General features: G+C 33.2%; 2 protein-coding genes across 9 annotated transcripts in view; one reads left to right on the top strand and one right to left on the bottom strand.

The window, feature by feature from the left end:
• LOC139521911 (phosphoacetylglucosamine mutase-like) overlaps positions 1-824 on the bottom strand; it is a 40826-nt gene extending 40002 nt beyond the window's left edge. Inside the window, exon 1 of one of the 2 annotated variants that reach the window (XM_071315639.1) lies at positions 718-824. Coding sequence is in view for 1 of the 2 variants with exons in the window: in XM_071315638.1 (XP_071171739.1) it covers positions 501-601 (101 nt within the window). In the remaining variant the exon portion in view is untranslated. Of the gene's footprint in view, positions 1-500; positions 658-717 lie in introns of those variants that run through there. The other variant, XM_071315638.1, reaches the window with a different exon arrangement.
• An 18-nt stretch (positions 825-842) lies between these two features.
• The window catches only part of LOC139521910 (transforming acidic coiled-coil-containing protein 1-like), a 78431-nt gene continuing 61578 nt past the window's right edge, over positions 843-17695 (top strand). For 3 of the 7 annotated variants that reach the window (XM_071315636.1, XM_071315632.1, XM_071315631.1), the window contains exons 1-5: positions 854-970; positions 4921-5412; positions 5897-5981; positions 10476-10809; positions 11384-11427. In XM_071315636.1, coding sequence (XP_071171737.1) covers positions 5012-5412; positions 5897-5981; positions 10476-10809; positions 11384-11427 — 864 coding nt within the window. In that variant the 5' untranslated portion in view covers positions 854-970; positions 4921-5011. Of the gene's footprint in view, positions 971-4920; positions 5413-5896; positions 5982-10475; positions 10810-11383; positions 11428-17695 lie in introns of all 7 variants that reach the window. The other 4 variants (XM_071315635.1, XM_071315633.1, XM_071315637.1 and 1 more) reach the window with 3 other exon arrangements.

Genomic DNA, 17695 nt, shown 5'->3' with positions numbered 1-17695 from the left:
AAGTGTCAACAATTTTAATCTGTTGTCTTAATGAAGTGTGTGTATAAAGAACTCAACAAAATGGCGACGATATGATGAAAAAAGATCGTTTTTTAAACTTTTTTTCAAAACGGCACAGAGGGGCGAAGGGGCGCTTAAAAAAGGCAAAGGGGCGCCCCTCCATTTCATGCTAGCTGGAACACTGAGGTTGGGGCGATTTTTTTTATTTTTTTAATAGTGGGGCGATTTGGTGTGGGGCGTTTTGCCAGTGGGGCGATTTGTCCTGCTTCCCAGCAGGATAACCAGTGTACATAGATGTAATTAATATCATATTTTATTGTAAATACTGTCCAGATTATTTCCTGGACTTTTACTTTTGGCCAGAGGAGTGGCCTCCTGTCTGTTTGAGATACGCCCGAGTCAATTACACTTTTACTACAGAGTTCGACTCGTAACGGGAAGAAGAAGGGGTGCTATATTTTGGTTTTCTTAAAAAAAAGTTATTTTAACTGAGAAATTACTTTGTTCTAAATCCAGCAGTTCCATACTGTATAAATTTGCTATGTTTCTTTCTGAATTTTGACTTTGAAACAGCACAAATTAGTTTTATGTTGTTTTGCATGTCAACAGGAAGTAGTTTCACCTGGAAAATTGTATGTTATGGAGCGCATTGGTAATACTATTAAACCTTCTTTCTAGAAAAATAGTTAAAACCTTTAGCTAATTAACATATCTCACTTTTTTATTAAGTAATTGACATTATTGTTATTCTGGTAACTTATATTAAGTTTGCGTCAACAGTTCATTAGCACTTTTAAAACAGCTGATAAACGTGTTTTTTTTTTATAAACACGAGTAGCCTCCCCTCTCTTCATTTGGACTTCCTGTTATACGAGAATAACACAGTTTGAAAGACTTCAAATATCAATTTAATGATAAGTTTGTCCCATTGACCACGCATTTCCAAGTCAATTCAATAAGAAAAGTAATTGTAAGTTGCTTCGGTTTCCTTCCAAACTATAAATTGGTCGTAAGACCAATAAATCAGTCCTTATTTTTAAACGGAACAAAAGACGTACCCAGTCCCAGGTATAAAGACTAAAGTGATTCATTTCAAAAATATTTGCCAAAGTCATGTATGAAGGAGACGTTTACGTTGTGTAACATTTCAGGATTTTTTTTTGGAGATATTTGGTTTCCCCTATGTATATGTTCTGGAAAGAAGGCACCAGTATGTAGTAATTTGGTCCAAATAATTATGACGTCAGGCAAGGCTAACTTCCCTCTTGAACCATTGAAATCCTACAACAATCACTTGTCCATTGTGCATTCCTGCCAACCTTCCCAGGGAAACTAGTGCTCGAATGGTGAAATTCAGGAAATCTCCCACTTGCTGGTACCCTCCCGCGCTGGAGTATAGAATCTCCTGCTTTAGGATATTTTAACCTGGAATGACAAGTCAACATTCATTACGCTTTTGTGTCTCTGATGATGAGGATTGTTGTTGGCTGTAAATCACAGACCATGTTAAATGAATTGGCTTCACTTGACAGTACTAATTTACGATCATTTACGACTTTTGCTTCAAGCTTTGTGGTACGCCTTTTAACACTGCTAAGGATTCCTTAGTTCACTCAGGGCCGTAACTACATTGAGGCAAATGCCTCATGTTGGAAATTTCAAAAAAAAAAAGTTGTCTTCACATCAAATTGTTTTCTCGGCGAGTGTCTTGCAATAAGCAAGTTCTCTTTACTTTCTGATGTCGCCCCTGCATGTTTTTTTGTGATCCATGTTTCTAATTTACTTTAATTTTCAGTGTTGATGGTCTATTGTTTGTAGTTAGGTGTCTTATCTGTATCCGGGTTTGTCTTTTGTTCATTTATTGTCCTACTTTATGACTATAGGCTAAATGTTGATTTTCATTTGTAAATTAAGTAATTTTGTTTTAAACTTGAGTTTTCTCATACCGAAGGACCTTTTGTCTAATTTAAAAACTACATTAACTTGTAAGAATATTTGAAATTAGATCTACGATGACGGGTGAACTGGTGAACGGTTGTGTGGTTTGGCAAGGTTGCATGTCGGCCACCGATGGCCAGACATTCTGCGAGAAAATATTTTAAGAACATGTTAGAAGATACGATGCTACTGGACACAGAAAAATTCATGGAGAATTGAACTTAATATAAAAGAATACAAAACTCTTCAACTGGCTCTCTTTTTTGTAGATAAAACTAGTTAGCTGACATGGGTTAAATTTTAGTGAGACCACCAATCTCCCGGTATCAAATCATTTGAAAAAAAACAACAAATGTATTGCCATATGACCTTTTACATTGAAGGGTTAAACCTTGCATTAAGTCGTGTTCAGACCCTTTAATAGAAAATAAAGGAATTATGGATTAAACATGCTCTGGACTAAATCGACCACAAAGTCAATACATAGAAAAAATACAAATTATCAATGGTCAGGGTTTTTATTCCTGTTCTTCATCTTGATAGTTGTTGGAGGGTCTACAACAATGAAAGAATCATTAATACCATAAAACACGGTCAAGATGGTCCCTATAGTGTCGACTTAAGCAGTACTTAAAGTATAATACTGCATTGTTATTATATTTAAATTCATTCATTAAAAAAATTCACCAAAGTCTAAACACAATACAAGACAGCTCCGCGATATTAATGATTATGAGAATTAAGATTTTTGCTTTATCCTACATATCGGTCTTTTGATGTTGTCACTTAAACTTTCAAAAAGTCTTAAGTAAATTACATTGAATCTATATATTTTGCTTTGAGACCAGAATATTGTCGAAAATAATGGTTCAAAATAAATTGCGTTTCAGATTAAGGAAGAGTCCGGGAAACGCTCAGAATGCACGATTTTGCGTCATTCTTTTCAGAGCTTCTGGGGCCCCCCTGACCCCTCGCTGAAATATTTTTGGTGAATATATTTTGCCTCACTTTTAAAAGAGGCTAGTTACGGCCCTGTCACTATGGACTATACAATGTCACTAAGGACAAAAAGGAGTGCTGTTATATGTATTAATTTTACATAATATGAGGCAGGAATTACCTGTGAAATTCACTGAATGGGGACGAAGTCTATGATTTTTTTTAAATCAACAATGTTAAACATTGTTAAAAAGAGAAACGGAAATACTGTAACGTTTCCGATTTTGGTTCTGTTGTTAAGGATTTTAGTTGTGACGTTATTTAAATTATGACGTCATATTCAATGTAAACAAAGAAACGCTGTCATCAGGTAACGTTTTTTTAATAACAAACATTTTTTTTTAAATGAATTAGTATTAGTTCCTTTCTTAGACCTTTGTAGACTGATAAATATACTTTTTATCAAAGTCTCATGTAAACATGGTTCATCTGACTGTGAGTGTGACCTCAGTTTCATGGTTCATTGGTCAATTTTTAGTTTTATTGGTTAATGTTAAGTTTATGTGACAGTTGTAATAAAGCTTAATATTTAGAAGTACAAAAATGTATCAACATAATATCATTGATTAGTAAAGAAGGGAAACATTTCAGCACGTGCACTTGTGTTTTGTAGGCACTTCCTGATTAGACCTTAAAATTAGCTTAACTAGAGTAAATTAGGGAATAAATAAGTCTTGAAGAAATCAATACATGAAGTTGCACACCTAAAATATACATTTGTAGCTAATACATGTACAATGTATATGAATATGTTTATGAGTTGCAATTGACAGTCCACACTCCACAGGTAGACATTTGAAAAGGTTAAATATTGAGGTAGACAGGTTGACAAGTAGACAAAGTGTTGCATGTAAATTTGAGGTTGACACCTGACAAGTAGACAGTCTATTGGAACAATTAGTTTTATAGTTGACAAGTAGGCAGGTTATTGAATGGGAAGTTGACAACTGTCAAATTAGCAGTGTATTAGATATGAGGTTTACAGGTGCATGAATATATCTGTTTAGAAAAACGACAACAAGATACAAACGATTGAAAGACACGAGTTGTAGATAGTTGACAAGTCAGCAGTATATTAAATTTGAGTTTGATAGGTCAACAGTGAATAAATTTCTAGGGTGTATTAAAAATTGAGATTGACATTGAAGTAGACATAATTTTCGATTTAAGGTTGACATTGTATCAGATTTGAGGTTGAGAGGTCGACAGTTAACAAGTCAACAGTGTATTAAATTTGAGTTTGACAGGTGCATCTCAAATTGAGGTAAATAAACAATGTAGGTAGAGAGTTGACACATATTCATGTCGATTGTTGTCAAATTTGAATCATCAGTGAATTAAATTGGAGGTTGACAGGTGGACAGTTGTCAAATCGACAGTGTTTTGAATTTGAGGTTAAACATGTTAAATAAGTGAAGTAAAGTTCAGTCATGTCATTGTAGCTGTCAGTTTATTATAAATAAAAGTTATTTTAATTTATAGAAAAATAAAAGTGTAATGTCGTGTTTATGTTTTCCTATAGCATGTACAGTGTATGTTTCAGTCAACATGATCTATGAATCATTTTATGTCATGAAGAAACCCTGTATATATTGAAAATGTTTAAGTCACATCTCTGACTGACTAACAACTACAAATGTAGCTCTAAGAAATAAATATAAACTGTTATAAATCATAGAACCGAAGAACTAACTATTGGGCTGATGATGCCCTCAGGGACTGATTTTCCACAAGAAACAGTTTCGACCTAGTGCTACAAAAATGAAAACAACAGGTGATGAATTTCTGAGGCACTTTTCTGTATTTATCCTCATCAAGAATGCTCAAAGACCAATATCTGAAAGCCAGTGATTTATAAGAACATTAACAGGTGATGAGCATAATAATTGTACAATAGTCAATACTTAAAAATACTGATTTACTGATGAGGCTTTTCATCACATTATCTAGTATATAAATATTGATATATTTTTTTCATTTTAGGTTTCTTTAAAAGCATAAGAAGACAAAAAAAATTTTTTGATTTAAGACGTTGATATGTCTTAAATCTGTTGTGAGGAGAAATTGTTTTAAGATGGGAGAAAATTCCCCCCCTCTTCCGAGAGGGTCTTACAATTTTAACTTTGATGACTTTGATGAAAACACAAATCCTTTTGAAACTAAAACAAAAGTGGAACAATTGGACAATGATTTACCGATCGATCCATTTAAATCTAGCAAAACATTAAGTCTGTCTCCAACAACATCAAACAACAATATACACGACACTGTGAATAATGAAGTGGATCTAATCAAACATGCAACAGAGCCAGTCAAGACCGGGAACAAGATCCCTAGATCACCAATTCAATCTCCAGATATGTCTGGTGATCAACTAGATATGCAGATACAACATTCCCCAACAGCACAACCTGAATCAGTATCACAAACAAAAGAATCTCCTTTGCCCCCAGAGGAATCGCCAAAACCACAAAGGTTTGTAATGGTCTCACCTGTTAATAAAAGTATCAACAGACAAATCTAGGTTTCACTTTTCCATTATTTATTATATCTAATGTCTCATATATTACTTACTGTTCACATCATGATAAGCATATGAACTAAGTTTCAAGTGGAAACACAATATTTGCTATGAAAGAATTATACATTTTATGCTTTTCCGTTGATCATATGTTATTTTGTCATGATCTCATTTTGACAGGTGAAGTATTCAGATTCAGTAACTATGCATGACTGGTCAACAATATTTATAATGTGAATATTTGTGTCAGTTAGTAGTAATTTCCTTGACTTTGTATTCACACCTCAGTGGTCAAGTGATCTCTAAGGGATGAGGACATATACTCCATTAATTTATATGATTTAAAATTATGTGCGTTACACAGTATTCCAGTCATATTTTCAGTTATATATGTTGAATTTATATTCTATCAATATAGTTTCTTTTCTTCTTTTCCAGTCAAAAGAAACCAGCAATAAGGAAAGGAATAAAGAAGCCAAAGTTTAAATCAAAATTAAAACCTCCACCAAATTTTGGAGCACAGGTACTTATGATTTCACCAAAGTTATCTTTGTAAAAATATAAAAGGAGTTGTGTATGACTACATCACAATGACAACAACCAAACAACATGATTAAAAAAAAGAAAACTAGTAGAGGTTGGATAACTGTCAATCGATAAACAAGCACCAACTCTCAATAACCAAGAGTCTTGATAATATAAACCAACACGATACTAAATTAGTTTCACTTCAAAACATGCAAAACTTTCGATTAGTAAGATAACTTTCAGCAACTGTCAAATTGACTAACTGCAGTAAATAACCTGTTCCTTTATTTACAAGTTATTATACAATTATTTTGGGATCGTATAATTGTATGATGTTGTCTGCGTCGTCTGCGTGGTCCGAAGACACATTGGTTTCCAAACAATTACTTTAGTTTAAGTAAATGGATCTCTATGAAATTTTTTAAGAAGGTTCAATACCACAAAAGGAAGGTTGGGTCCCAACTGTTAAGGGGTCTAAAACAAGCATTTATCTAGTTTCAAGACAATAACTTAAGTATAGGTATTTTAATGGCTCTGAAATTGTACCACAATGTTTAATACCACAAGTTGAAGGTTGGGATTTATTTTAAGGGTAATGGGGCAAACATTAGGAATTAAGGGCCAAAAACAAGCATTTTTCTAGTTTACAGACAATAACTTGTATAAAAGTGTATGGATCTCTCTGACATTGTACCACAAGGTTCCATATAACAAAGGGAAGACTGGGATTGAGTTTTGGGTTAATTGCCCTAAACATGAAGGAATTAGTGGCCAAAAAAGGGTAAAAAAAGAAGCATTTTTCTAGTTTCCAGAAAACAACTTGTGTTTAAGTTTATGGATCTCTCTGAAATAATACTACAAGGTTCCATACTACAAAGGAAAGGCTGGGATTGAGTTTTAGGGTTATTGCTCCAAGGGGGTGTCAATAAGTTGGGGGAGGGTTACAATCTTTTTGAAGGGATTCATATTTTTTCAAATTTTTTCAAATATTGAATTTTTAAAAAGTTTCAAAAAGAAATTTTCGATTGCACAGTATTGTGCAATATATTTGTAAGATCTTTGACCACATTTATTTTGTGTCAGAAACCTATTTTATGTCAAAAATTTGATCACAATCCAAATTCAGACAGTATCAAGCTTGAATATTGTGTCCAAATTTGCCCCAACTGTTCACAAGTGAAGCATTTTTTTTCTTAATACAATGTTGTTACACCTCAATATGAATTAAAAAGACAACATCGAGTTCTTATACAATATTTATATATTGCAAACATGTAACCAACTTTTCACATCGAGCAACAACCTTAAAACTGACCAGAAAAATACATTAACTCTGTCTTTATCTTTGAATGTTAAACATATTAGAATAACCAGAAACTTTAAATGTTCTTCAGTGGCAACTTTATGGCCGAGATAAATAGCACTAATTAATTGGGACAGTTCTAGAGAGTTCATTCAGATGCAGGGATCTCCATGGATGAAAATTGAACCATGGAGGAACTTTCACCATTACAAACCGTGTCTACGCTGTACAGTGTAGCGCGATCGGAAGTGTTTTATCCCTCCATACAAGGAATGGTGAACATGCTAATTCATTGCTTATTTAAATTATATTAATTGAATTTTCATTATAGAATTAGAAGTATCAATATTTTCATTTATTGCCGTTTTTATACATTCAAATGCCAAGTCTTCATGATCCCCCCTTAGTCGAGAATAACCAAAAGCTGTCATGAAGGTCCCCATGTAGATTTCTTGTATTTTTGGTAATTGTTATGGGGGTTAAAAATCATATGATGTGGAGCTTATTTTTCATGGACACTGTCAAATTCAGAACCCATTACCGGTATGGCTGATTTGCAGCAGCAACAAAACGATTCGTACGGGTTATGCAAGAGGTTAAAGAGATTTGTAAAGCAAACGTTGACAAATGAAAAGGTTTTTAATGACTTTATCTGGCAAATTGATGCTGTGCAACATGCATCTTTCGAGTCTGAATAGAAACCGGAAACGCGGATGTATCAATTTGATTGTAATATACGAAATGAATTCGGAATTACGATACGATATTTCTTGACTGGAAATATTTAAGTTTTTACTTTTAAACTTTCAAAGTAATTCTAAGTTATCGTTACAGCAGTACTCAAGTTATTTGCGATGAAATAATATTTACTGTTTTGCGTCTTATTTTGTACTGCTTAAAAAAGGGGGATGCTGATTGCGTAAGTCAAAATAAAGCACGTGTTCGACTTGTTAAACTGTTTTCTTTGTAACTGGATAATTAATTTATTTATTTAATCTAAATTATCATAATCATTTGCTGAAACTTAATTGATTAATTCGACAAATGGATCGTCTATCCTCATATAGTATTCTCCTGTCTGGTTTGTTGATCTACCTGTACAAGCTCAGGTACAAGTGATTAGCGATCTTAATCCGGATATCCCTCAGGCGTTAGAACTGTATTGGATTATAACATAAAAAGCCTAAGGGTTATGCAATTACATGCATTTGATTGTAATTGATAAAAAAAAATGGCGTCGGGCTACAAAAAACGATGAAGTTTTGAACGATGGCGGAAGACAATTTAACGATGGCTCAAGACAATTTAACGATGGCGCGAGTCATTTGAACGATGGCTGGCGCCATCGTTAAACAGGCCATGGAGATCCCTGAGATGCTAAGAAAATATTACTATTTAACGGTTAACAGGTGTCACAGTTAAAGTTCTTGTAATGTCTATTACACAAATAATACTAAAATTAGCCTTTTAACAAATGTATTTCATGTCTCTCATAAACATATAGCTGGTTTTTTTTGTCGAGCCTGCAACTTTTGTTGCAGAAAGCTCGACATAGGGATAGTGATCCGGTGGCGGCTACGGCGGCGGCGTTAGCTAACTTCTTGAAAGCTTTATATTTTAGAAGGTGGAAGACCTGGATGCTTCATACTTTGTATATAGATGCCTCATGTTACGAAGTTTCCGTCAGTCACATGTCCAATGTCCTTGACCTCATTTTCATGGTTCAGTGACCACTTGAAAAAAAAGTTCAAATTTTTTGTAATGTTGAATTCTCTCTTATTATAAGTAATAGGATAACTATATTTGATATGTGCGTACCTTGCAAGGTCCTCATGTCTGTCAGACAGTTTTCACTTGACCTCGACCTCATTTCATGGATCAGTGAACAAGGTTAAGTTTTGGTGGTCAAGTCCATATCTCAGATACTATAAGCAATAGGGCTAGTATATTCGGTGTATGGAAGGACTGTAAGGTGTACATGTCCAACTGGCAGGTGTCATCTGACCTTGACCTCATTTTCATGGTTCAGTGGTTATAGTTAAATTTTTGTGTTTTGGTCTGTTGTTCTCATACTATATGCAATAGGTCTACTATATTTGTTGTATGGAATGATTGTAAGGTGTACATGTCTAGCGGGCAGATGTCATGTGACCTTGACCTCATTTTCATGGTTCAGTGGTCAAAGTTAAGTTTTTGAGTTTTGGTCTTTTTATCTAATACTATATGCCATAGGTCAACTATATTTGGTGTATGGAAATATTTAATGATCTTTATGTCAGTCGCGCAGGTTTTATTTGACCGTGACCTCATTTTCACGGTTCATTGCACAGTGTTAAGTTTTCTTAAACTATAAGTAATAGGTCAACTATATATGTTGTATAGAAGCATTGATAGCTGTACATGTCTGCCTGGCATGGTTCATCTGACCTTGACCTCATTTTCAAGGTTCATTGGTCTTTGTTTAGTTATCTTGGTTAATGTTAAGTTTATGGTACAGTTGTTATAAAGCTTAGCTTTTTACTTAGGACTATCAACATAATATCAATGATTAGTATAGAAGGCGAGACATTTCAGCGTGTGCACTCTTGTTAAAAGCATCGAAGAAAGTGCTATGAAACAGATTTAGGTGTTTAATGTTATACTATGCATACATTTACTTATTTTTGTAGATACAAATTTTCATGAATTTGGGAAAAATGGTATTTTCCTGGATATTGAACTTTGTTGTTTTGTCAAAGTCCGCATATAAGCATATAGATGTATTATAAACAATTGTACTTGTTGAAAATTTAATTTGTGGTTTACCTATACACACAAAAGTAATGAAAATTGATATTTAACAATTAATAATAAATCTTCTGCAAGTAGAAATGAAATACTGCAATCTATTTAGACTGCGGGCTCTGGTACCTTTTTACTCGTCCACAACTAGTGTCAGAAAAATGTTTAGTATAACGGGCTCCTCTAGATATGCCACATAATATAGTCAGTATCAAAAACGAAACTACCTATTATTCTGTTTATCGGTAATTATGACGTCACACAATGTATTGCCTAATATTTTCAGTGATACAGCCAGTACGTTGATACTCGAAAATATTAGGCAGTAAGATCAAAGGGAAAATATATGAATTACCGATAAATATTAGAGTCATGGTTTTAATTTCTGCTAATCTTATCTTTCAGAGTGATGAAATAGAAATCTTTGCTCCCCCACCAGTAGAAGATGAACAGCCAGAAACAACAGCCATTGAAAATTCCCCACCTAAACATGACAATACTGCTGAATGTAGTGCCATTGAAAATACTCCAGTGATATCACATGACAATACTGCTGATCCTTTTGTTGAGGATGAACCACATGATGTGTCACATGACATAAATGTTATAAATAAATCTTTGTTACTAGAACCTAATGATTTAGGTCCAGATATGGCAAGAAGTTTGGAAATGGTTCATGATTTTGGAGCACATGAAATGCCTTATGAAGAAAATGAAGGAATTTCTCCAGCACCAGAAGGTATAGGTTAAGACTATCTGTTTTCCTCTCCCAGAACTAATCTATATTTTTTCATTGTGTATTTCTCATGTTTGTCAATCCATGCTATTTCATGTGTTAAGGACCAGAATCCATATCTAAGAAATTACATGTACAATTCATGGATTGATTGCTCGGGGAAGACAAAAAACTTTGGCAATAAAATTGACAATCCTAGTCTATTAAGAATGGAGTTTAACTACCACACACCTTACACAGAGGAGGGTCATAATATAACAGAGAAAAACAACATAATTGAAATATGCCAAATGTAAATATAAGAGAATAATATATTTTTGTGGATTTTGTGGGTACAGGGGAACCAAGAATTTAAATGTTTAACCAAATACAAATTTTCTACAGGAAAATATGCTGTCTTTGCCAAAACCAAGAAATTAAATATCCACAAATATGCAAGTTTTCCTTAATCCACAAAAATTGGTACCCTCGAAAAATAAATGAATCCACAGTATCAGCAGTCAAATATAGATACATGTATGACACTATCATTCAATCAATAGAACTCTACAATGATTTTTTTTATTTTTCCTACTAGGTTTCAGTGATTCAGTAGGTTTGGATATAGCTGGAGATGCTCAGGTTAGTAGCTTATTTAAAACTTTTGTCTCTCTTCAGAAATATGAATATCAGTTTTATGTATTCAGCTCCTGTGACAGTTTTAAAACCAGATAATTGAAACTACAGAAAGACATTTCACACATGTTGTGCAGATGCTGAAATACAGATGTTTTAATATTTTTTTCCCTATTTCTACTGCATTTGAAAACTTCTAATTTTTCAGCAAAATTTATGAAAGATGGTACCAGTTTTGTGATGTCAAATCCCCCTACAGTTTTCAACCAATACCAGTGAAACTTCACAGAAAGATTGCACACATTTTGAAATTGTTCACCTGCTATTTTAATATATGGAATTGTTTGAGGGATTTTTTTGTGCATTTCCCAGACTTGGCAAACTTTTTCAGCCTTAAATATAGATATTTTGTGATATATTCTCATCCTACAGTTTTCAATCCAGATCATTGACATTTTACAAAATGATTGAACATATATTAGAGTTGTGCACCTTCTATAAAAGAATTGGTTAATTCCCGCCCCGCCCCCCTCCCGCCTCATTCCTTTATTTTTTATAAGGTTCAAAACCACAACAGGAAGATTGGGATTGATTTTGGGGATGATGGTCTCAACCGTTTAGAAATTAGAGGCCCAATTAAGGCCCAAAACTATCATTTTTCTAGTTTCAGGATAATAACTTGTATGTAAGTATTTCGATTGCCCAATTCATGCGGGAATAAGGGGCCAAAAAAGGGCCAAAAAAAAAGCATTTTTCTAGTTTCCAGACAATAACTTGTGTGTAAGTGTATTGATCTCTCTGACATTGTACCACAAGGTTTCTTATCACAAAGGGAAGGCTTGGATTGAGTTTGAGTCTAATTGCCCCAAACATGAAGGAATTAGGCAGGGATCTCCATGGATGAAAATTGAACCATGGAGGAACTTTCACCATTACAAACCGTGTCTCACGGTACAGTGTAGCGCGATCGGAAGTGTTTTATCCTTCCATACAAGGAATGGTGAACATGCTAATTCATTGCTTATTATACGACCGCAAAATTTGAAAAATTTTTCGTCGTATATTGCTATCACGTTGGCGTCTGCGTCGTCGTCGTCGGCGTCGTCGTCGTCGTCGTCGTCGTCCTGCGTCCGAATACTTTTAGTTTTCGCACTCTAACTTTAGTAAAAGTGAATGGAAATCTATGAAATTTTAACACAAGGTTTATGACCACAAAAGGAAGATTGGTATTGATTTTGGGAGTTTTGGTCCCAACATTTTAGGAATTAGGGGCCAAAAAGGGCCCAAATAAGCATTTTCTTGGTTTTCGCACTATAACTTTAGTTTAAGTTAATAGAAATCTATGAAATTTTGACACAAGGTTTATGACCACAAAAGAACGGTTGGGATTGATTTTGGGAGTTTTGGTTTCAACAGTTTAGGAATTAGGGGCCAAAAAAGGGCCCAAATTAGCATTATTCTTGGTTTTCGCACAATAACTTTAGTTTAAGTAAATAGAAATCAATGAAATTTAAACACAATGTTAATGACTACAAAAGGAAGGTTGGTATTGATTTTGGGAGTTTAGGTCCCAACAGTTTAGGAATTAGGGGCCAAAAAGGGACCCAAATAAGCATTTTTCTTGGTTTTCGCACCATAACGTTAGTATAAGTAAATAGAAATCTATGAAATTTAAACACAAGGTTTATGACCATAAAAGGAAGGTTGGTATTGATTTTTGGAGTTTTGGTCACAACAGAATAAGGGGCCCAAAGGGTCCAAAATTAAACTTTGTTTGATTTCATCCAAATTGAATAATTGGGGTTCTTTGATATGCCGAATCTAACTGTCATGACTGTGTATGTAGATTCTTAACTTTTGGTCCCGTTTTCAAATTGGTCTACATTAAGGTCCAAAGGGTCCAAAATTAAACTTAGTTTGATTTTGACAAAAAATGAATCAGTTAGGTTCTTTGATATGCTGAATCTAAAAATGTACTTAGATTCTTGATTATTGGCCCAGTTTTCAAGTTGGTCCAAATCGGGGTCCAAAATTAAACTTTGTTTGATTTCATCAAAAATTGAATAAATGGGGTTCTTTGATATACCAAATCTAACTGTGTATGTAGATTCTTCATTTTTGGTCCTGTTTTCAAATTGGTCTACACTCAAGTCCAAAGGGTCCAAAATTAAACTTAGTCTGATTTTAACAAAAATTGAAATCTTGGGGTTCTTTGATATGCTGAATCCAAAAATGTACTTAGATTTTTTATTATGGGCCCAGTTTTCAAGTTGGTCCAAATCAGGATCTAAAATTATTATATTAAGTATTGTGCAATAGCAAGTCTTTTCAATTGCACAGTATTGCGCAATGGCAAGAAATATCTAATTGCACAATATTGTGAAATAGCAAATTTTTTTTTAATTAGAGTTATCTTTCTTTGTCCAGAATAGTAAGCAAGAAATATCTAATTGCAAAATATTGTGCAATAGCAAGATTTTTTTTTAATTGGAGTTATCTTTCTTTGTCCAGAATCAACTTAAATCTTTGTTATATACAATATACAATGTATATTCACTTTTTACTACCAACTGATAAATTAAAATAATCTTTACCATTCATGATAACAAGCAGTTTTTTTTTACATCTTAATATTTTATGATGTATTTAAATGAGTAGTTATTGTTGCAAACTCCATTAGAAATTTTAATTGAGATTAGTTTTGGAATAAGGGAAAGGGGGAAATTTCATAAATAAAAAAGAAAATTTCTTCAAACATTTTTTTGAGAGGATTAATATTCAACAGCATAGTGAATTGCTCTAAGAGAAAACAAAAATTTTAAGTTCATTAGAACACATTCATTCTGTGTCAGAAACCTATGCTGTGTCAACTATTTAATCACAATCCAAATTTAGAGCTGAATCCAGCTTGAATGTTGTGTCCATACTTGCCCCAACCGTTCAGGGTTCAACCTCTGCGGTCATATAAAGCTACACCCTGCAGAGCATCTGGTTGGAGTTGAGGTCACAACAGTTTATGAATTAGGGGCCAAAAAGGGGCCCAAATAAGCATTATTTTTGGTTTTTGCACCATAACTTTAGTATAAGTAAATAGAAATCTATGAAATTTAAACACAAGGTTTATGACCATAAAAGGAAGGTTGGGTTTGATTTTGGGAGTTTTGGTCCTAACAGTTTAGGAATAAGTGGCCCAAAGGGTCCAAATTGCACTTTGTGAGATTTCATCAAAAATTGAATAATTGGGGTTCTTTGATATGCCGAATCTAACTATGTATGTAGATTCTTAATTTTTGGTCCCGTTTTCAAATTGGTCTACATTAAGGTCCAAAGGGTCCAAAATTAAACTTAGTTTGATTTTAACAAAAATTGAATCCTTGGGGTTCTTTGATATGCTGAATTTAAAAATGTACTTAGATTTTTAATTATTGGCCTAGTTTTCAAGTTGGTCCAAATGGGGGTCCAAAATTAAACTTTGTTTGATTTCATCAAAAATTGAATAAATGGGTTCTTTGATATGCCAAATCTAACTGTGTATGTAGATTCTTAATTTTTGGTCCAGTTTTCAAATTGGTCTACATTAAGGTCCAAAGGGTCCAAAATTAAACTAAGTTTGATTTTAACAAAAATTAAATTCTTGGGCTTATTTGATATGCTTTATCTAAATATGTACTTTGATTTTTGATTATGGGCCCAGTTTTCAAGTTGGTCCAAATCAGGATTCCATATCAAGTATTGTGCAATAGCAAGAAATTTTCAATTGCACAGTATTGCACAATAGCAAGAAATATCTAATTGCACAATATTGTGCAATAGCAATTAATTTTCAATTGGAGTTATCTTTCTTTGTATAGAATAGTAGTTGATAATATATGTTGAAAATTTGCCAGACATGACTGATGTCATTTTATATTTTCATTTGCCAATAACTTTATGTAAATAACTTCATTGGAAATTTGCCAATATAAAATGTTGCTGATGAAGCTTTTTTTCCTTATCTTATCTAAAATGTTTTTAGATAATGTATGTTGGACATTTGCCAGACATGACTATGATGTCATTTTCTATTTTTATTTGCCAATAACTTTATGTAAATAACTTCATTGGAAATTTGCCAATATAAAATGTTGCTGATGAAGTTTTTTTTATTGTTTTATACAATAAACAATGTATATTCACTTTTACTACCAACCAATCTTTACCATTCAGTGATAACAAGCACTTTATTTTACATTTTAATATTTTATGATGTATTTAAAAGAGTAGTTATTGTTGCAAACTCCATTAGAAATTTGAATTGATATCAGTTTTGGAAAAAGGGAAACGGGGATGTGAAAAAAAGGAGGGGGGTTTAATTTTTGTCATTTCAGATTTCATAAATAAAAAGAAAATTTCTTCAAACATTTTTTTGACAGGATTAATATTCAACAGCATAGTGAATTGCTCAAAGGCAAAAAAAACTTTTAAGTTCATTAAACCACATTCATTCTGTGTCAGAAACCTATGCTGTGTCAACTATTTAATTTTAGATTTAAAAAGTTTGAAGAAGAAATTTTTAATTGATTTGTAAAATCTTGACATTTGTTTTGTGTAAAAAAAAACCCATGTAATGTCAAAAATTTGATCACAATCCAAATTCAGAGCTGTATCACGCTTGAATGTTTTGTCCATACTTGCCCCAACTGTTCAGGGTTCGACCTCTGCGGTCGTATAAAGCTGCGCCCTGCGGAGCACCTGGTTTAAATTATATTAATTGAATTTTCATTATAGAATTAGAAGTATCAATATTTTCATTTATTGCCGTTTTTAACCATTCAAATGCCAAGTCTTCATGATCCCCCCTTAGTCGAGAATAACCAAAAGCTGTCATGAAGGTCCCCATGTAGATTTCTTGTATTTTTGGTAATTGTTATGGGGGTTAAAAATCATATGATGTGGAGCTTATTTTTCATGGACACTGTCAAATTCAGAACCCATTACCGGTATGGCTGATTTGCAGCAGCAACAAAACGATTCGTACGGGTTATGCAAGAGGTTAAAGAGATTTGTAAAGCAAACGTTGACAAATGAAAAGGTTTTTAATGACTTTATCTGGCAAATTGATGCTGTGCAACATGCATCTTTCGAGTCTGAATAGAAACCGGAAACGCGGATGTATCAATTTGATTGTAATATACGAAATGAATTCGGAATTCACTGGTTCTCCGTTAAAGCGCCCAAAGTCAGAGTAAAAAATGATAAAATATAAATTTCATCAAAACTTGTTTATAAAGAACATGGAACATCCTCATAGTGTCTTCTATCCACCCTATAAATTTCAGCATGTAATATTTTACCGATAAAGTGTAATGATCGAGACAGTTTAGATGAAAGAAAATAAAAAAAAGATATATTTAACGTCATTTAATTTGCTTTGACGTCGTGATGTTCAATACCAAAATCCTTAACAATTTTTTTTTTATTATTTCACGTAAACTTTTATTTCTTGTTTCTCGTTTTTCTTGTTAGTTAGAATTAAGCATACTATTCAGTCATGTCTGCATTATTATATAAGTTTTTTTTTTATCTCTTCAACACAAATTAAGGTGATAAATCTGCCTTTAGGCTTTTTCCGTGTTAACTAGTATGCTAAACAATCCAGTCAGGATGTCAGACCTGTACAAAGCAGGATCAATATTGATATCGTATTAACATGCTTTCAACCCGAATATGTATATAATTCGCCAATGAATCCTCCTCCTTTTCATCATAATCTTATTTACCAATCTGTGTTACCATGACTTATCACTGATGTGGTCATACTTATACTGTAAACAAATATATAACTTTTAAACTGTTTCAATTTCAAAATGCACAAGAATGGCGTATAACGCTTGAATCCCTTGCTTTGGTCTAGTACTGTTTTGAAAATTTCTTTCGAAGCCGAAACTCAACTCTTGTATCTTTGATGCGTTCAATGTGTCGGAAATTTGAAAAAAATAAGGAGAGACGAGAAGTGTCTATTAGTTTTTTGTGCAGACCAATGGGAGTATGTCCTTAAAATTGAACACTCTAATATAACAATAAGAAGATATGGTATGATTGCAAATGAGACAACTCCAGTATACATTTAACAAATCAAGATAGTCGGTATTATAGAGTTAATTCGTAACATAGTGTGTTAGTGACCTAATACGATATATACAGGGTCAGTAAATTCCATATGAGGTTTTATTTTGGCTCAAACTCCATTATGGAATTTACTGACCTTTTATATATCGTATTACTTGTAGGTCAC

This window comes from Mytilus edulis, chromosome 4 (assembly GCF_963676685.1).
Source record: "Mytilus edulis chromosome 4, xbMytEdul2.2, whole genome shotgun sequence".
In the NCBI taxonomy this organism is placed as follows: Eukaryota; Metazoa; Mollusca; class Bivalvia; order Mytilida; family Mytilidae; genus Mytilus; species Mytilus edulis.
Note: the sequence above shows the minus strand (reverse complement) of the source record. Positions and strands in the feature narration are given on the sequence as shown.